This window comes from Camelus dromedarius, chromosome 9 (genome assembly GCF_036321535.1).
Source record: "Camelus dromedarius isolate mCamDro1 chromosome 9, mCamDro1.pat, whole genome shotgun sequence".
NCBI lineage: Eukaryota > Metazoa > Chordata > Mammalia > Artiodactyla > Camelidae > Camelus > Camelus dromedarius.
The window spans coordinates 2544212-2564883 of record NC_087444.1 but is presented as its reverse complement, the minus strand read 5'-3'; the positions used below and the strand labels follow the sequence as shown (position 1 = coordinate 2564883).

Sequence of the window (20672 nt, the reverse complement as noted above, 5' to 3'; positions counted from 1 at the left end):
AATAGATACTGTTAATATATCAAAAACAGTCCCTTACAAAGTAATAGTTAAGGTTTTTAAGAAAAATTCTGAAGGGCTTCCAATAATAAAAAGCAAGAGTTTCTCACCTCATTCTCACTACGCCTAATGGTATTAACCAGAGATAGTATTTTTAAATAAATTTTTGTAAAGTTGATGTATAATTTGCAACAGAAAGGCACAATCCTTAAATGTACAGTTTGAGCTGTGACAGATGTATACACCTGTGTATAACCCACATGCCCATTAACACGTAGATGATTTCTATCATCTTAGAAACTTCATTTGTACTCTTTTTAGCAGTGCCACCCCCTGAAGCCTTTCTTCTGATTTTTATTGCCATGGATATATTTTGCCTGCTTTTTTTTTTTTTTAAATAGCTTTTTTGAGCTATAATTCATATACCTTGTAGTTCAAGCTCATATGAAGTATACAGTTCAGTGGTTTTTCATGTATTCAGAGTTGTGCAACCATCACCACAGTCAATTTTAGAACACTTTCATCACCCCCAAAAGAAACTCCATATCCATAGCAGTCACTACCCATCCCTCTTTGTTTCCCTTACTCCCACTCCCATCCTTGGCAACAACTAATTTACTTTCTGAATTCTAGCTATTTCATATAAATGAAATCATACAATATATTTCCTTTTGTGACTGGCTTCTTTCACTTAGCATAATGCTTTCAAGTTTCATCCATGTTGTACATGTATCAGTATTTCATTACTTTTCACGACTGAATAATATTCCACCTTGTGAATATACCAATATTTTTATCCATTCAGCAGTTGGTGAACATTTGGATTGTTTCCACTTTTTGGCCACTATGAATAATGCTGCTATGAACATTGATTGTATAAGTTTTGTGTGGACATAGGTTTTCATTTCTCTTGAATATACATCTAGGAGCGGAATTGCTGGTTCATGTGGTAATTCTATGTTTAACCATTTGAGGAATTGCCAGACTGTTTTCCAAAGTGGTTTTACCAATTTACATTCCCATCAGTAGAGTCTGAGCGTTCTTATGTTGTCATATCTTCGCCAACACTTGTTATTATTTATCTTTTTGATTATAGCTATCCTAGTAGTTGTAAAGTAGTGTGTCATTATGGCTTTGATTGGCATTTCCCTAATCATTAGTGATGTTGAGCATCTTTTTATGTGTTTGTTGGCCATTTGTATATCTTTAGAGAATTGGCTACTGTTATTCTGTGCCCCCATTTTAAAATTGATTTGTTTGTCTTTTTATTACTGAGTTGTAAGAGTTATTTATTTATTCTAGATACACGTCTCCTAGGTTGCAATTTTTTTCCCATTCTGTGGGGTTTTTTTTTTTTTTTTTTTCACTTAATGGCATCCGTTGAGGTACAGAAACATTTAAAATTTTGATGAATCTAATTTATATATATCTTTTTGTTTGTCACTGTGCTTTTGGTGTCATGTTTAAGAAGGCGTTTCTTCTATAATATGATTGTTCTTTAGCTTTATTTTTTTTAACTGGAGGTACTGGGGATTGAACCCAGGGCCTTGTACAAGCTAAGCATGCACTCTACCACTGAGCTGTACACCCCCCTCCCTCCGTGAACTTCTTACAAGTGGAATCATACAGTATGTACTCTTTTGCATCAGGCTGCTTTCAGTCAACCGTTTATAAATTTCATGCATGTTAGTGTATGTATCAGCAGTTTGTTCCTTTTTACTGTTGAGTAGTATTTTAATAAATGAATATATCACAATTTGATCATTTGTTTTTCTGTATATTTGGGTGGTTTCAGGTTTTGGCTGTCATGAATAAAGCTTTTCTAGACTTTCAGTTGCAAGTCTTTTTGTGGACATACTTTCATTTCTCTTGCTATGTCATATGAAATATGTTTAACTTTATAAAGAACTGCCAAATGTTCTTCAAAGTGGTTGAACTATACACACTCCTGACACGGATGTATGAAAGTCAAAACTGCTCCCGCGTTTGGCAGTACTTGGTATGGTCAGTCTGTAATTGTAGCCATTCTAATGTGCACATAGTGTGGTTTTTACTTGAGTTTCCCTGATGACTAAGGGTTTTGAATGTTTTTCAATTGCTTAGTGGCTGTTTGACTATTTTGTTTTGGAAAATGTCAGTTTAAGTATCTTACTCATTTTTAAAAATGAGTTGTTAGCCTTCTTAAATATTGATTTTAGGTGTTCTTCATGTATTTTGGGTGTCAATCTTTTGTCAGATGCGTATGCTGAGGGTTTTTTCCCTCAGTTTGTGATTTACCTTTTCATTTTCTTAATGGTTTCTTCTGAAGAGCAGAGCTTTTTAAGTTTGATGAAGTCTAATTTAGTGTTTTTTACAATTTTTTCTTTTATGGTCAGTGTTTCCTTGTGTCCCATTAACAAATTTTGCCTGTTCCAAGGATGTAAAGACTTTGTCCTGTTTTCTTCAAGGAATTTTATAGTTTTAACTTGTATTCCTGTGCAGGGCTGTTGTCCATTTTGAGTCATTTTTGTATATCATGTGACTTAAGACATAGACAGTATCTTTAAAAACTGCGATGTCTTTACTTGGAATATTTCATTTGTAAATGTCCCTCAAAGTGTGTTATACGTGTATATGTTATTTATTTAATTGTCCTGTGAAGGCGAGTGGCTCACTCCTTTTCTCTAATCCGTCTGTGAATTCGCTTGGGTGCCTGCTTGTGCTTGCTTATACCAAAAGTTAGCATGTTTGCGACCTTTCTGATTCTTTAAAAAAAACAAAAACCTTTTGTTCAGGTACTTTTTCATCTTTACTTTTATTATATCTCAAATTTATGTTTAGCTTAGGAAATACCATTTTTTTTTTAACCTCATGTCTCTGTTGATGGTAGTGGTGCGATTTAATTATTTGGCATATAACAAGCATTCAGTGAATAGTTAACGGAAATGAAGAACTTAAGTTCAGATTATTTCAGTGAAGTTTGTTTCTGTTTTCCATTTAGAATTCTTAGGGTTTGGAGTCATACATAAAATTACTTATACATGCAGACTAATTTTTTCCATAAGATATTTTATGGGCTTACTAAAATATATGTGGAAAAAAGGCAAAAGTATTTAAAGCAAAACATTATCATTAACTAGATTTTTCTGGTAAAGAATACTTACAGCAAATAGTTGACCCTGAATTTGGTTATTTTGTAAGTTTTTCTATTTCTAGAACTATTTGGGACATTTTATTTAATTTACTGTTGCTATGAAAAAAAGTATTAAATTATCTCCTGAATAAAGTTAAAATTTTTTCAGTTTATATTGTGTTACTGTATATGACATATCTGGTATTTGAAGGTTTTTTTAACATGAGGATTTTGATTTTATTTCAGTTCAGTCAATGTTCAGTATACTTTGCAGAGAGCTAGGTGCTTTCAGGAATATAAAGATGAGCAAGATATAAATCTGGGTCATAAAGGGTGTTTTATCATCTGCTAAATAGAATTTAACTCATATTTCTTTATTAGTTTTTATGTATCATAAATTAGTATTGGGAGCATTTCTTGTCTAAGCAGATGACTTTTTGAAGGAGTTACTGGAAGTAGGTGGTAGCCATGTTTAATATACAAATAGATGTTTTAGGACACTTATTTGAATGATATATAATGTACATCTTTTTTGGTGAGGGGGTAAATTGTAAATTTTTTTGTTGGAAAAAAAAATAGACAACTTTGGCTGGATTTGAGGCACATTGTGCCATGAGCAGATTTTCCTTAAGTGGCTAAAACAAAGCTTAAAAAGCAAATAACAATAAAAAAAAATGCTTCTGGTACCAGACCTGCAGTACAAAGAACGGTGTACAAGCACCTGGATAAAACGCCCGTTGCGCGGTGGTGCAAGCCACGTTCGTCTTCAGAATGGCAGAGCCGCGTTTCCCAGCCTTTTCTTGTTTGCAGCCTGTGTGGATGTGGAAGAAATAACGGATTTGATGTTGAGATGAGTCACAGAGTGGATCTCTGAAATTACCTTAAGCTGTCTTTCTCCAGATAATGAAGAGACCTGAAACAGGGCCTTAAGAGTGAAGAGGCCTTGGTGTAAAAGCACAAGTGGGTGATAAATGAGAGCTGTTAGCTGGCCTGGGTTTCGGGGAGATGGCAGGGATTATGGAGAGTTAGTGGATTAAAGTCCTTTCTCATCTAAAGGGAGGCGCTCCTCCCTCCCCGTTCCTGTGCAGGAAGATGGACCTAGTTTTGCCCTATTTTTTAGTTTTTTAAGACAATCCAGAATTGTAAATAAATGTAAGTGTATGTGTATATGAAATCTTCCAATTTTAATATTAGTAATTGTTCGGGTTTTTTTTTTTTTTACACAAAGTCTGCACGGGCCAAACAAAACACTTTTTGTTTGGGCAGATTAGTTAGGCGGGGGTGAGGCAAAATGGAAAAAGACCAGGATTTGGTTAACGTGTATGGCTCTGCCTTACTTTTTCAGCCCTAGACACATTGTAAACATGACAGGATTAGTTCTTCCATAGAATTAGTTGTACCTTTTCCAAGGACAGTTTTCCCCCGAAGCTCTCCCAACCACTTTTCTCACCAGAAGATCTCTTCTAATTTGAATGTTTAGTGGAGATGAAGGGAAATTATGATGGGACTAATAGCACTAAAATATTTGACGTAAGTTACTATTTTAAATTTTGAAATTGCTATGCTTAGTAGAAAGAATACAGCAGTTAACTTTAGAGATGCCAACCAAGTATTATTGAAACTATGTGTATTTTAAAACTGCGGTCAAGTTGCTGTAGCGACGATCTTAGGTGTCATCGTCTCGTCTCGTCTCGTGTCACTGTGAAACTAGATCCTGAGCAATTCTTAATTATGTTTTAGATTGTTAGAGACGGATAGTAAGTCTCTAAGATCTGTAGATGGGTCAAGAAGAAACAGTGGCTCCTCCCTTGTATCAAGTTCATCAGCCTCTAGCAACCTCAGTCACCTCGAAGAGGATTCTTGGATTCTTTGGGGAAGAATCGTTAATGAATGGGAAGATGTGCGGAAGAAAAAGGAAAAGCAAGTTAAGGTATTAATACTCGTTGCTGAAGTTCTCCCTCTTATCCCAGAGGGCACTGGGCGTTGATTAACAGAGGCTAAAAGCAGTCAGGTTCAGTACTTCCCAGGTGCTGTGACAAACAGGCCTGCTGTATTTGTTTTCATTGATTTGTGCCCATTAGAAATTTTGGTTTGAGGCTATTGGTACTTATAGAAGTTTCCTAATTGTAGAAATGTAGCTGAAAATTATTTTAGAAATGAAATTCTCCCATTTTATAGATTCAGAAATGAAGTTGTCACATCCTACATCCTTGAATTACAAATATTTTACTTTTTTTTTTTAACCTAAAACGGCCCTTTGAAAGATGATGGTTCCTGTACTGTCATTCACAGCTCTGCAGGTTATCAGGTCCTTAAAACCTTTAGAGGCCACACCCTGAGTGAATGACAAGAATTTATCCGTGGCATTGCAGTCCCTCTGATCACAGCAGGATACACCATATCTTAGCCGAGCCTTGGCCTTGGTAGAATGGTTCCCCTTTGTGAATTACAACCTTGAGGAAGTCTACTTGAGGAAGTAGACTTCCTCTTTGGCTTTCCAGGTGGGAAGCTTAAATACTTCACTTAAACACTTTATTTTTACTTTTAGGAGCTTGTTCGTAAAGGGATACCCCATCACTTTAGAGCAATAGTTTGGCAGCTTTTATGCAGCGCACAGAGCATGCCAATTAAGGACCAGTATTCAGAACTCCTGAAAATGACCTCACCTTGTGAAAAACTGATCCGGCGGGACATTGCTAGAACTTACCCTGAACACAACTTTTTTAAGGAAAAAGATAGCCTTGGACAGGAGGTTTTGTTTAATGTGATGAAGGTAAGTTCTCTTTATTCATTTTTTGGGATGAAATGAATTCTCAGGATGTTGAAGTTAAACATTTCCCGTAATGAAGTATGAATTCTCACCCCAATAGGCAGTTGCTTTGGCAATAAATTAGACAGCATGCTTTTGGCTCTAGTTCTGATGCTACGCTACTAGCTAGATTGGGGAACTCTTAGAAAATTCATCACATTGCTTGGTATTAGTTGACCTAAATCAAATAGCCTGTAAATCACTGTACGTACCGTAGAGAAGATCCTCCATGAAAATGAGTAATTTACCTATGAGTTTCACAGTCTGCGAGCAGATTCTCCAGCGTTGCTAAGGACACTTAGCCTTTAAGTGTGTGCCGTTGTAATTTTTTCTTCAGTATTGCCCTTCCCCTTGCACAGATCCTTTCCCTTCCAGCTACCTCTGTGAAATACTGATTTTTTGTTAAACCATTTCACTTTTGATTTTTTTTCACCCATTTCACTTTTGCCAGTGCTTTACCTTGCCCTACTCTAGTTTTATCTCTATCAGATATACTTTGGGGAGGTAATTAGCTTTGTTTATATTTGCTTATTTAATGGAGGTGCTGGGGATTGAACCCAGGACCTACGGTGTGCTGAGCATGGGCTCCTCCGCTGCCCAGATACATATTTTTAGTGATTCTTAAGCTCTGTTACTTTCCTGAGTACAAATTCCCTTATTTTCTTGTCCTCAGGAGCTGTCAGTTTCTAGTTAGGAAACATCAAAAGAAAACTTTATGTAAAAAATCATTTGCTCTTGAAATACTTATAACATCTAAAACAAAGCAAGCAAGAGCTTCTCCATAAAAAAAAAGGTCTTTAATCCACTTTCCCACTGTTGCTCAGTTTTTAGAGAAAGCAGCTATGCTGTATCATGTTAAAGTATTTTCAACAACACTTTTTGCGTTTTAGGCATATTCCTTAGTGGATCGTGAGGTTGGTTACTGCCAAGGAAGTGCTTTTATAGTTGGATTGTTGCTTATGCAGGTAAGTCAGCACAAGTACGAAGCGTCCAGTTACGTTCTTTATTAAAGTCGGGCTGAAGAATTTAGAAATCACCCTTGTTTTTATTATGTATGAGTGGATTTTGGGTATTTTCCCCGAGGCATAATCTAAATAGGAGTATTTAGTTTGCACTTTCAAACATTCAAAGTATTGAAAATAACATACAGTAATATCCTTCCACTGAGTGGAATTTGGCTTCTTGGTCTCTGCATTCGGACCATGATGATCTGCTGAAGCCTGCGTCTGCGTCTTGACGCCTGTGTCAGTATTTAACGAGGGGTCATCTCTTCCCCACCAAGGAGGGCTGATTAAAGTGTTGTTATAAAAAGCTTAACGTACGTTGTACGGTATCTTTGGGAATGTATGCAGTAATTTTGTTTGTCAGTGAAGCTGAGGCCTTGTTAGCGTGTCATATTATAGTCTTTAGAACACGGGTGCTCGCTCACTCACTGCCCTCGAGGCATAACGTGTATTTGCGCTGGCAGTGACTTGTTTTGGTTGCGGTGTTTTCAGCTGTCAAGAGCAGGACAATCGTAGCTTTGGCGGGAAATGACATGTAGTGTTATCTCTTCAGCCCTACTGAAATTTTTAAAAAAGAATCCTACTCTGTAGTTAGTCTCATGCTAAAATAGAATCTGAAGAGGAGCCTTGGGGGTGACGTCTCGTGTCCCACAGGCTGGGGCTTGCATCTCACTTGGCCCTGAGGTCTGTGAGCCTGGGCTGGGCTATTTAGCCTCTTTCTTAGCCTTTATCAGGTACTGCTGCCTACCTCCAGATTCATCGTGAGGGTTCTGTGAGGTAGCACGTGTGCAGGTTGTCAGTCCAGTGACCCGTGTCACACTCTGCTCCTTCTACTTCCATACACAAGCGCCCTAGCAGCCTTTCACTTCTCCTGAACATCTAAGAGCAGTTCTCCCTGCTTGAGGTGGGGCTCTCACAAGCTGACCTCGCGTTGTGGGAGCCCTGCGGGGGCGACGCACTTGCCTTCGGGACGCCGCCGGTGCTGGCAGCCCTGCTTCCCTCCAGGGACTGCTTTACTCAGCTGTTACTGTTAATGGCGGCTGATACACCTCCATGACAGTAGTCATCTAACAGCCCGGGGCTCCAAGCTAGGAAAGGTGGGGCAGTCAGAAAGCCCCCTCCTGGTTTCTAAAGCTTATTCTCTTTACATCCTGCGCGCCATTACCTCCCATGTGTTCACATAGAAAATATAACTCAGAGTCTGATAAATTTTTTTTTTACTGAGTTAGCTAACTTAGTACGCGGTGTTGAAATAGCTGAAGGTGCTGGGTCTGTGTCGTGTGTGTGCTGGCACTCCTGTGAAGCTGGTGGCTGTGGTCCTCGTTAGACTCTGCACAGGACGTGGACTCCTGTTAACTCACGCACAGCACGTTGCTCTAAGACGCACGTGTGCAGGCTGCGTTGTGACGGGGAGGACGGGCTGTGACACAGCTGTGCGGGTGGCCGTTCTTCATGTCAGTGTTTCACGTGGTGTCGCACTTTCTCATTTGTGACTGTTGTCTCAGTCTTTTTGGGAAGGACCCCGTGATAATACCTTTTCTACCTCCTTTTGGTCTTTTATTCAGTCACTGCGTTTTTTAAAATATCTCCATCTAAAAAAAGCCTCTCCCAGTTCCCACGTCAGTGCTTGTGGAGAAGGGAGAGAGTGAAGCGTTTGATATGTTCAGAGGAGAAGAAATTCGTACAAGACAAAAAAGGGAGATGAATTGATTCATTCTCGCTGTGCCAGGGGTTGAGGGGTGGGGGAGAAGTGGGAAGGGGAGGGTAGTGGAGGAGATGAGCTTGGGGAAGCAGCAAGGGTCCCATCACGTGGGATTTTGACTTCTAAGAATTTTGACTTCGACTGAGGATATGGGAAACCACTAGCGTGTTCTGAGCAGTGGCGTGACGTGCTCTGAGTCCTGCTCTCAAAGTCTCGGTCTAGAATTTGACCCTCAGGTGGTGCTGCTTGGTAGCTGCCTGCCAAGATCGTCGGAGGAAAGGGGTCAAAGGTCAGCTAGGCCAGGGAACTAATCCTCATGGGAATGAGTGGAGTTTGAGGGGTGGGGCGTGACCCAGAGGTTTGTAGGTCCTGCAGAAACGAGGAGTGGTCGGTAGTATCTGCTGGCGTGTGTTTCAGAGAGAAGGGTCAGTTAATGCAGTGGCAGTGAGGCAAGGAGGTCCCACTGATGTCCACCCCTCTTCCCGCTCTGGGAGAGGAAGCCGCCGCCTCGGGAGACCCGGGTTTTGGGGTAGCAGTATTCTTAGGGTAGAGTCAGGTTTCAGTTAGAGGAAAGCAGTGAAAGAACATTTGGTAAAAAGGTCGAGGCTGTAATGGGGAGGGCACAGCTCAGTGGCAGAGCAGGTGCTTAGCGTGCGCAAGGTGCTGGGGTCAATCCCCAGTCCCTCTGCTAAAATGAATAAGCCTAATTACTCCCTTAAATAAAAATAATTAAAAAAAGAGATTGAGGATATAGGTAGGATATTTTGTTGGTGGGAGATGATTAATCCCAGGAAGCGCTGTGGTGAAGGTTTAGGGAAGGCTGGAAATGGGGTTAGATTATGGAACAACAGAGCCACACGGGACGAGAGTTCTAGGGTGTTAGGCTTCTTACAGTGACCGACCTGAAAATCCGCGGTGCACGGAGCACCCAGGACTGATAAGGGTGATCTCCAAGGCAAACCCGTGGCCGTGTGTGTCGGGGGGAAGGAAGCAAGTTGGGGTTTTGCCAGGAACAGCTCTTGGCTCCTGTCCACAGCTTCGTCCAGGCCAGGGAAAGTGTGCTGTTAGAAGCAGTCTTCAGTAAGAAGCGTGCGTAGGCATCCTCCGAGGTCTCTTTGGAACACACTTGTGTAATGTGAGTGAGTGAACATGAGAACATTTTATAATTTTGAGAAAGGCCACACAATGATTTAGATAAATGTTATTTGCCTAAATATTCGCAGTCTCTATGTAGCTCTTCACAGAGCTTTTACATTCATTGTCTTATTTGGTGTAATTTTCCTAGTGAGTTTCACCTGAAATGTGAAATGGGAACCTTTAAGACCCTAATTACAGATTTTTTTAAAGCTTATTTTACAAATTCTTCTAACACTAAGACCGTATTATTTCTGCTCAGAACCCTTGAAAGTCTTTCCATCTCACTTAAGGTAAAAGCCCAGATCCTTACAGCGGCTTCTGAACCCCTGTGCAGCTTGGTTCCCTGCGTTTCCCCCGCAGCTGTGCCTCTGGAGCATTAGCGGCCCCTGTTCGCTGCTCCCTGCGCCTGGCGGGCGCGGTGCTGTTTCAGGGCCTTCGTGTTATTCTCCCAGGACTGTTCCTTCCTCAGCCGTTCTTTTGCTTCCTTCAGTATCTGCTCAGATGTTGCCCTGTCAAGCGACTTTCCCTGCCCGCCCTACGTGAGTGGCAGCGGACCCCCCAGCACTCCCTGTTGCTCTGCTTTGATTCCATGGCGCTCCTCGCCATCTGACGTGTACAGTAACTGATTTATTCCACGTGTTGTCTGTCTCCTCCTAGGAGGTCCGAGCTCCTTGAGGGCAGGGACTGTGTGTGTTTTGTTCACTGCTCTGTACCCAGAGAGAGAGATGTATCTGGCTTTAAATGAGTCTTTGTGGTTGAATTCATGAGTTCGGCAGGTAGGCAGCTGGTCTCAGGCCGTGAGATCCGTCTGACTGCTCGTTGTCGGTGAGGGGAAGGGGTGCGGGAGTCTCCTGATCCCAGCCCCGTGCTCTCCCCGTGCGTCGCAGGGCCGCTCAGGGCAGCGTCTGTCTCTAAGTGTCGTGCTTAGTTTAGATGTGTTCGGCTTACATGTGTACCCAGAACACCAACCTGTCTTCTTTCTTGTCCCCTGATGCAGATGCCCGAAGAAGAAGCTTTCTGTGTATTTGTTAAATTAATGCAAGACTATAGACTGCGGGAACTTTTTAAACCAAGCATGGCAGAATTGGGCCTTTGTATGTACCAGTTTGAATGCATGATACAGGTAAAAGCGTGGTGTTCACAAAAGAGCATATTGCCTTTATGTTTTTTGTCATCTTGGTTTGAGTGGCAACTAAGCAAATTTAATGTTACAAGCGTCAAAGAATTGAAAAAAAATCAGTGTTTTAATCACACGGCTGTTGGCTGGTTAACACAGTTTAGACCTGCTTCCCAGTTCGGTGCTGTCTCAAGTAGCCCTTGGTCTGGAACTTGACTGCAGTTTTTATAATCAGACTTGAAGTGTTTGTGCCAAGTACGTCGTAGCCTCGATGCGTGGCTTTCTTTCTGACGCCCTGTTACGTGCTGTTACTTTACGTAGACAGCGCCCTCTCACAGACGCCCGAGGCACCAGGACACAGACAGCAGTTCAATTCCTTTGAGACTGCCTTTTCTACCTCTTTCCGTCCTCTCCCCTGCTTTTCTCTTTTTATCTTGCTTTTTGGTTAGCCTGTAATCTTTTCTCTGTCCTGTGATGTTGCTGATTTAAGACTCAGAGTCTTAGTGACTGTGTGAGGGTGGAGAGAAGAGGAGGAGAGGAATCAAAATCAAGTGAAAAATACCTTTGAAGTAGTTCCCCTTTCTGAATTTAATTTTCATATTTAAATATGTAAATAAATTTACTGTTATGTCCTGTAATATCATGATGTAAATACTCTCCATTTACTTAAATTTCAGTTAGATAAGCAGAATTTAAAAATACAGGTTAATGATTCCGCTGGCATGAGCACCGTTTCCACGTGTCTCCTTTTCCCTGGCAGCCTTACCCACAGGAATTTTTAAATCCTCTATCTTTTTTATGTGTGATGGGAGAAAGGGGATGTACAAAATGTTTTTACATTTTAAAGAGTAAGACAAAGTAGGTCTTGAGATGATTCTTAATTTTTTTTTCTGTAATAGCTTGTTTTTATCAGCTTTAAAACTCCCTTGTTTAGTTTCAGTGACCACTACCCACAATGTAGCAGTTTCTACCTCTTAACTTTTGCATCTGATGCCTAATCTTATGTTTGTGTTTGGTACAGGCTAATGTAGTATATAGACAGTGGTCCGGTTTAGAATACTCAGTTTTACTGGTTAATTCTTTTCTTGTCTTTAGGAGCATCTCCCAGAGCTCTTCGTGCACTTTCAGTCTCAGAGTTTTCATACCTCAATGTATGCGTCGTCTTGGTTTCTGACCATCTTCCTTACGACTTTCCCATTACCAATTGCAACGAGGATATTTGATATCTTTATGTCTGAGGTAAGTGATGGGCAGACTGAGCAAGGGAACCATCGTGTTAATGGGAGCAGGGCAGTGAGAAGAACGGTAAAGGAGACCCATGTGTCCTGTGCTGCGCTGCTCACGGGGGTGGCCTCGTTTGGTCCTGTAACAGTCCTGTTGTCTCCCCCTTTCGTAGATGGCAGATGAGGAAGCCAGTGCTTAGAGAAAGACTGAGTCGCTTGTCTGTGGACACGTAGCACATAAGGGGTATTGTAAGCAGGATTCAAATGTAGGCAGTTAGTATCTGGAACCTACACTGTTAATCAAGCCTTTGTGTCACCTCCTTTTTGATTCAGTGCGAATTAGGGAGGGGGTACAGTTTACCTTACAGTTGATATTGTTAAAATGCATGCGTTACCCAAAGAGGAAGAAGTAATGAGTATGATTAAGTTTCTTTTGTTCCATCCACACGTTGCAGGGGGGCCTTTTAATTGTCATTGACGTGTGGTAGTGATCCTTTGTCTTCTGTGTTTTGAGTGAGAAGGTGGGGCTGGATGATCAGTGGCAGGGGGCTCCTGAAAACGTGACTGTCGTTAATTACATCTCGGGAAGGTCGGTTTGTACAACGTAGCTAGGTTAGTTTAGTCTGGAGCCAGCAAGCTCTGCTGGTGCACTGACCTGTCGTGGCCGCGTGCCGAGTCTGTCCTTCCACTTACTTCCGTAAGTAGAGTTTCCTGAAGCATGGCCGTGGCCGTTCGCTGGTGTGGTGTCGGTGTCTGTGTTTGAGCTACTGTGGCAGCTGAGTATCTGTGGCAGCGACCACATGGCTAACAGAGCCTGTGACATTTGCTTTCCAACTCTTTGCAGAAAATGTTTGCCAGCCTCTAGTTTAGATACCTGAACATTTACTTTAATAACGTGCACGGTTAGTTTTTGTGGCCGAAGGGTAAGGCAAATTTGACTTTATGTGTTTTGTTTCCTCAGGGTTTAGAAATAGTGTTTCGGGTAGGCTTAGCGCTGCTTCAGATGAACCAGGCAGAGCTGATGCAGCTCGACATGGAAGGGATGTTACAGGTACGTCGGCTTGCGGTTTCTTGAATGTCTTTAGATTTTACTGTCAATCAGTTAATAATAAACGGCACTGAGCAGTCATTGTCTTTCTCTCCTTCTGTGTCTTAGCACTTTCAGAAGGTCATTCCACATCAGTTTGATGCTGGTCCAGACAAGTTAATTCAGGCAGCTTACCAAGTCAAATATAACTCAAAGAAAATGAAAAAGTAAGTATTTTGTATTTTGCTTTTCAGTTGTGGGGGTTTGTTGACACATTTAGGACATTACATAGAAGCAGAAAATACCCTAGTTGGGAGTGCAGCTCTCCTCCTCATTTGCTAGAGCAGCAGTGGTTTCCGCATAACAGATTTAATGTTGGGCTTCCCTCGTGCTCCAGCGGCACACGGGACCATTGCGTATTACTTTTAAAACTCCCCTCTCCCGTTCCCCTCAGAATCAGGAAGCTGGTGAGTGTGTGTATGTGAGTGAGCTGTTAGTTTAGAGACCACTTAAGTCACTGACATTCCTTCCCTCTCAGTCCACCCCATCGTGTCACTTAAGTTCAAGATTAGCGTAACTAGCAAGATAGGCATTGAGATGTGCATTGATTACTTAAAATTTTATGTATTGTGTATTACTCTCTAATGAACCTTTTCTTTGTATATAGCTCATAAAAGTTCAAGATACACTTTCTTGGTTCATAAAGGTTAATTTTTGAAATATGGTAAAGGTGTTGATTAAAAATAGCAGCTCTTATTCTTCTTTCAGTAATTAAATAAGTCTTAGCCTGAGGTCCTAGTATTCCTGGTCCTTGTTGTATGGTTACAGGTGCTTTAAAATGACTGCAGTGCTATACACAGCCTCACAGGTCTCAGGATCTTTGCTGCTGTCACATGAAATCCGAGTAGCATGTGTCACATACACCCCCGTGGATGTTCCTACTCCAGGAAGCACGTTAGAACATGAGTGAGAATTATGTTATTAAAGTTTGTTAGTTCTAATTTTCAAAAGCAGCCAATTTATGATCTTCAACTGTTATTATTAATAAATTACCTGTGAAATTTCTAATTGCAATCACATCACACCGTCATTTTGAGACGTTATGTGCCAAAAGCGGTTCTGTTCTGTGGCTGATAAGTAGTAGCACCACAGGTCACAGGTCACAGGTCACCGTACAAGCTAAGCTTCTGGCTTCCCCCTCCCTTTTCTAGTGCAGTGTCTTCCTACTGCACTGACTGCTGCTTAGTGGTTAGTAGTTGTTCACGTATATTCGGTATTAAAACATGGGTCTCATCCGTTTCTACCAAGTACTGCGACAGACTTAGACCTGGACCTGGCTCTGAAGAAGGCTGAGGCTTCCTGTGGGTGGGGGGTGGCCGGGCGACAGAGTAGATAGCCTGTTACAGTCACAGTCTGGTAGATGCCAGGGTGTTACTGGTGTAACATGGAGGAGACACGCCTGACCTGTGGGTCTTTGAGCTGCTTTCCCGGTCAGCCGGCAGGGGCTCGGGAAAGTGTGCAGAGCACGGCAACGGGATTTCCAGTCTCCGTTTATATTCTTACCCAACTTTTAGCTGCCTGATAACACTCCTGGGATGGAGGTATTATGACCAGGTTCAAGCTCATACTGTTCACACACGGCAGGCCAATAGAGAGGTGAGACGTTGGGGCAAGGACTGGCAACTTTATTCAGCAAGCCAGCAGACCGAGGAGATAGTGGACTGGTGTCCCCCAAACCATCTTACCTGCGTTGGAGTTCAGGCTTCTTTTATGCCAAAAGGAGAGGAGATGTGGCTGTTGTTTCAAACTGCTTGGTGCCAGAATCCTTTGTTCTTGCAGCTGTTCACATAGGTCTGGTCACAATATTCTTGTAAAACTTCCACCAAGGCAAATGTTAATCTCTGTTCTGCAACTTTTTCTCTCTCTATGAATGGAAAAGCGACAGACCTTTGAAAGTCGAGCTTGGGAGGCAGAGCCTTGAGAATGGGCTGTCGTGTGCTTCAGGCTGTAGGTGACATGCTCTCACAGAGGTTCAGAGCCAGCGTGACTGCGCCCAGGCAGCGGGCACAAAGGTCAGAGCTCAAGGAGTGGGTCCAGTGTGGAGGCAGGTTTGTTCTTCTCTGTGGCCGTGTCCTGGTTCTCCTTTCCACTTCTCCTTTTACAGTCTGCCATTTACCAACTTTAAAAGTACGGCAAACCTGCCAGTGGTACATTACTTCGGGATGTAAAAATCTCCATGGACCAAACAAAAGGGACAGCTTCAGAATGCCTTGCTCCAGAAGGAGTGTCCCCTGAGAGAGCAAAGCAAGAAACATCGAACGGAGCAGCGTCCTAGTTCATCCAGCTGACAAGTGCTTGGCAAGGCTGCCTCTTACTGGTCGTAGTTAGAACTGAAAAGCAGATCACAGGGTCAAGTATCAGCATATACTTATTTCAGCTGAAAAGTGAACACAGACTGTAGTGACTGAAAGTGAATTTGACTCACTGGTTCAGTAACAGTGACTGCCTCTGCCACTTAGGTAGACATTGCCCATAAGTTGAATGAGATAAATCTCATTTAAAGTTTTAGTGAAAAAATTTAACACATATATAAATCACATCCTTTGCAGTTATATGCACTTCAGTAACAAAATTTTTTACAAGTTTTTTAAGTATATAAGGGGGAACATTCTTTTAGTGGGTGCAGGATTTGAAGACCACTGACATAGGAGGGTGGCAGAAGATGAAGATTCAGGTTGTTTTCTGAAGGAGATGGCACCAGGGGACAATTTTGAAGAACTTATGTTTCCAGTTGCTGGTGTTAAATGATGGCTGCAAACAGGGGGTCCCTCCTGTGTGAAACTTGCAAAAGTGCGAAAGGCTGACAAGCAGATGCACAATGGAACGTCCACCAGGGGAAGTGCCGTGTAGGTAGAGTGAAGGCGGCTGGAGGACGTGGGTGATGGGCTGCTTTGTAGATAGAGCGCTCAGGGACAGGGCACACAGACTCATGGGGTGCCCTTTGACAGACGCCTGAGGGAGTGAGAAAGGCAGCCATATGAGTACCTGGGGGAAGTGTGTTTCATGCTGAGAGAACACTGAGTGGAATGAATGAGGTAAGAATGGCTGATGTGTTTAAGAACAGCAAAAAGCCAGTGTGAGAGTAGCACAGGCGAGCAGGAGTGTGGCAGGCAGTGAAGTCTGAAGCGTGATGGGGAGCTGAGGGCACTCGAAGCAGTGCTGTCCCCGTGGTGGCCGCCACCTGTGTGTGGCTGTTTAAATCAAGCAGAGTTGAGGGCTCATTTAATCAGTGATACTAGCCACGTTTCCATGGCTCACTAGCCCCTCACATGTGGCCGGTGGCTCCATACTGAGCAGCACAGATGTAGGTCAGCACGACGTTGTCACAAGTTCTGTTGAATATTGTTTGCTCTCTCAGGGGCCAGACTTACATTCTGAGTCTGAGAGGAAACCATTAGAGAATTCTGAGAGAAGTGACATCATCTGGTTTTAAAAGTTTTACTCTGTTTGCTGTCGAGAAGGATAAGTAGAGTCAGCTAGGTGGAGAGGGTGGGGGAGCCTTTTAGGCAGAAGGGTGGGGCGCACAGAGGCTCAGAGGTTTCTTTAGGATGTGAAAGTTTGCAGTCAGCCTGAGCCTTTGGCTTCTTTTGTTGTAATTTTTTATTTTGATTTACTTTTCAACTTTTTAAAAAGCTACAAATACAGCACAAGGAACTCCTGTGTACACCTTACCCAGAGTCACCACTTGTCTACATTTGCCCCATTTGCTTTATTTTCCTCTCTCTCCCCCATGTGTACACACACACGTGTGATAATGTGTGTGTGTGTGTGAGCAAAAGCATGCCCATTTGGGGAGGGTCCATTTAAGAATAAGTTGAGATGTGTGCCCTTAAATACTTGGATATGTGCTTCCCAAAAGCAAAGTTTTTTTTTTAACATAGGTCAGTAGTTAATGAAAATCAGGAAATTATCATGGCTGCGGTACTATTGTCTAATCCGTAAGGCATGTTCAAATTTTATCACTTGTCCCAATAATATTCTTTATGAGGATCTCCCCCTCCCATCCCCCACGTCCACCCACTCCCCACCCTTCACCCCTGACCCCTGGGTCCTGGATCCACTCCTGGATCATGTACTGCATTTAGTTGTGTCAGTTCAGTGTCCTTTAATCTGAAACACTCCCTCAAGCCTTTGGTCTCTTGACCATGATATATTTGAAGAGTATAGGCCAGTTATTTTGCAGAAAATCCCGCAATTTGGATTTTTCTACCATTTCCTCCTTATTAGATTTAGGTTGTGCATTTTGGCAGGTAGGCCAGTGATGCTGTGTCTTCTGGTTCACCACACGACAGGTTTACCATGTTGGCTTATTTCAAAATTGGTGGTGTTAGCTTTGACCAGTTGGTTAAGGTGATGTCTGCCAGGTTTCACTGATGTAAAATTACTTACCTACTAAGTGATTTGTGTCAAGGTACTTTGAGGTTATATAACATCCTTACCAGACTTTCCCTCCCCAGATTTGCATCTATGTGTGATAATCTCATGCCCTCATTCCTTCTTTATTAATTGGCATTTCAGTAAAGGGAAGAACTTCCCCTTCTCTCTCGTTTGTTTATTTATATCAGTGTGATTCCCTTTTGGCTTCTGATTGACTTTATTTGGTGGATTAAGTCCATTATTCTCAAATTGTCCCTGCTTTGTCCAGGGGGAGCCCCTTCAAGCTGGCTCCTGTGTCCTACTGACAAGTGATTCTTTGAGAATTCCCTTACTTTTTTTTAGGACAACAAAATATTCCAGACTCATCTTCTACCTTACCTTCTTCTGCACCGCAGTAGTGCATTTCTCCAAAGGGCCTTTTGATTACTCTGAGCAAGCCTTTGAAATGTCGTCTGAAGGTAATAGGTAGCCACTGGAGCATTTTAACTTTGGTAGTGACATGATGCAAGTCAACATTTAAAAAATACCAGTCTGGTAATAGTGTTCAGAAAAGGCTGAGTTAAATGGTAGAAAGAACAATGACTAGATCTAGCAATTTGGATGAGCCCCAGTGAAGGCCTGGAAATGCTGCCCGTGGAGGGAGAATGAGGTAGCTTTGCAGGCACCTGACACACCCCAGCCAGGGTGGGCAGGCGCAACGCCAGCAGTGACGTCCTGTTGAGGGTTCACAGTCCTGATGTGATGTGCTGAAAATGGACCTAACCTCCGTGGTCATCCTCCCCCAAAACTCAAAGCCCCAGTATAATCGTGAGTAAAGCAGGAGACGCCTCCCAGTGGGGGGGCGTTCTGCAAAATGACCAGCACTCCTGAAGCTGTCAGGGTCATCGAGACATGGGAAGTAGCCACGGGAACCTAAGGAGACGTGACGACTAAATGTAACGTCATATGCGAGATGGGATCCTAGGATATTGACAGGACAGTAGACAAAAACTTAGGAAATCTGAATGAAGTATGGACTTCAGTTGTTAGTGATGTATCAGTATTGGTTCGTTAATTGTCAGAAATGTGCTCCACTAATGCAAAATGTAAACGCAGGTGCTGGATTGGGAAGCAAGGATGAAATAACTTAGTGTTTGCTTTAGGTTTGTGAATGAGTGATGATGACATCTATCACGTAATACATTACAGGATATCTGCTTTACAGAAGTCGTTTGTGAAGGTTATAAACATTGTTTATTGTTCAAAATGTTTTGCACCTATTTAGAGTCTTTTATAAGTGTTTTTGGCTGTTCCACGTTCTTTTAGACATACCAGAGCAAGAGACAGCAGTGTAGCAGTGAAGGGTGTGACCTTAGGCGAGTTTCTCAACCTTTCTCCCGCTGAGCCTTAAAGTCAGCATCTTACAGTCACTGTGGACAAAGATGGCGAGAAGGTGGTGGAGTGGGAGGCACCAGGGATCTCTCCCACCGGGACAGTAGCTGCACCGGCACAACCTGTCTAGCAGGACTGCTGTGGAACTCTGGAGTCTATTGAAGGCTTGTAGCTCCTCGGGGAGGGCGTGGTACATAGCAGTTGGTCTGCTCAGCTCTGCGCTCGGCGCACTGCAGATGCCCACCCCCCGCCACCGGCCACTGCAGGCAGCTGGGCTGGTGCTCCTGGAGTGGCCCGCATGCAGCCTGTGGGGACCAGGGCGGGCCTAAAAGACCCTGTCCTCCGTGTATGGGGAGCCCTGCTCTGAGTGCTGACCGCTGCTTACGACCGGACAGGTGCAAAGAAGCCTGCGTTGTAGCACATCTCGTTGGTGTTGCGTCTCTCTCCCCCGCTGCTGCACCTCTTCCTCGGGCTGAGGAGACTGCCGGAAGACTGAAAGGGCTCATGCCCTTCTTGCCCCTTCATTTTTCTCTTTTTCCCCTTTTGGGAGCCAGTTTAAAAACTAGGGCATTCAAAAACAGCTGCGTGTAAGGAGAGAGTTAGAACATGGCTGTGTGCTGAGGGGGCGGCTCAGAGAAGACCCGAGAGTATCTCACGTTTGCAGCGGAGGTTGGTCATCAGTGCAGAGTTCTCCTGTAGCAATCAAAAAGGCAGAAACAGTAACAAACCCAGCAAACCCTGGGGAGGGGGAGAATCTGATTTCCAGAGTTACCATGTTACTAATTTAAATGTCTAGCTTTCAGCAAAACATAAAGGCATACAAAGAAACAGGAAAATATGACCCATTCAAAGGAAAAAAATAAACAAAAGCTGTACCTGAAAGAGACTTGATGGCAGATTTGGTGGACAGAGACTTTAAAAGACGCTCAAAGAACGAAAGGAAGATGTGGGAGACGTGGAAAAGATACGTGAACAAAATGGAAATATCAGTAAAGAGTTCGAAAACCTAAAAAGGAATCCAAAGAAATTCTGGATCTGAAAAATAACTGGAATGAAAAGTTCACTAGAACGGTCGAAAGGCAGATGTGAGCAAGCAGAAAAATAAGGGAAGGTGAAGATAGGACACTGGAAATTACCAAGTTTGAGGAGCAATGACAAAAAACTCAGGAGAAGTGAACAGAGCCCAGGGGACCTATGATAGGAAAGAATCTGTAAAAAAAAAAAAAGTATATATAACTGAATTGCTTTGTTTTACACCTGAAACTAACATTCTAGATTGACTCACTTCAATAAAAAGTAAGAATTTTATAAAATGGATCAATGATCTAAATGTAAGAAGTAAAACTATAAAACTCTTAGATGAAAACATAGGGCAAAACTTCGTGATGCTGGATTTGGCAGTGATACCTTACGTAGGACACCAATGGCACAGACAACAAAGGAGAAACGGACAAACTGGCTTCGTGAAAAAGTTAAAACTTGGCGATTAAGAGGTGCAACCTCTTAATTTTGTAACCTTCAGTTACAAAATGAGTCCTTGGTATGAAATGTGCAGTGTGAGTAATGCAGTCAGTGTTTATGTAATGTTGTTGTGCGGTGACAGATGGTGTCCAGACTCACCGTGGCGAGCATTTTGAAATGTGCAGAAATGTCAGGTCACCACGTGGTGAACCAGGAGCTGACGTAGTCTTGTAGGTCACTGACATACTTCAGGAACAAGCAGACAGACTTACAGA

General features: G+C 42.6%; 1 protein-coding gene across 6 annotated transcripts in view; it reads left to right on the top strand.

Annotated features, from left to right (window-relative positions):
* The window catches only part of EVI5 (ecotropic viral integration site 5), a 166939-nt gene that overhangs the window by 41989 nt on the left and 104278 nt on the right, over positions 1 to 20672 (top strand). For all 6 annotated transcript variants that reach the window (XM_031457600.2, XM_031457599.2, XM_064488716.1 and 3 more), the window contains exons 3-9: positions 4850 to 5039; positions 5658 to 5882; positions 6809 to 6883; positions 10759 to 10884; positions 11974 to 12117; positions 13063 to 13152; positions 13258 to 13355. In XM_031457600.2, coding sequence (XP_031313460.1) covers positions 4850 to 5039; positions 5658 to 5882; positions 6809 to 6883; positions 10759 to 10884; positions 11974 to 12117; positions 13063 to 13152; positions 13258 to 13355 — 948 coding nt within the window. The remainder of the gene's footprint in view (positions 1 to 4849; positions 5040 to 5657; positions 5883 to 6808; positions 6884 to 10758; positions 10885 to 11973; positions 12118 to 13062; positions 13153 to 13257; positions 13356 to 20672) is intronic.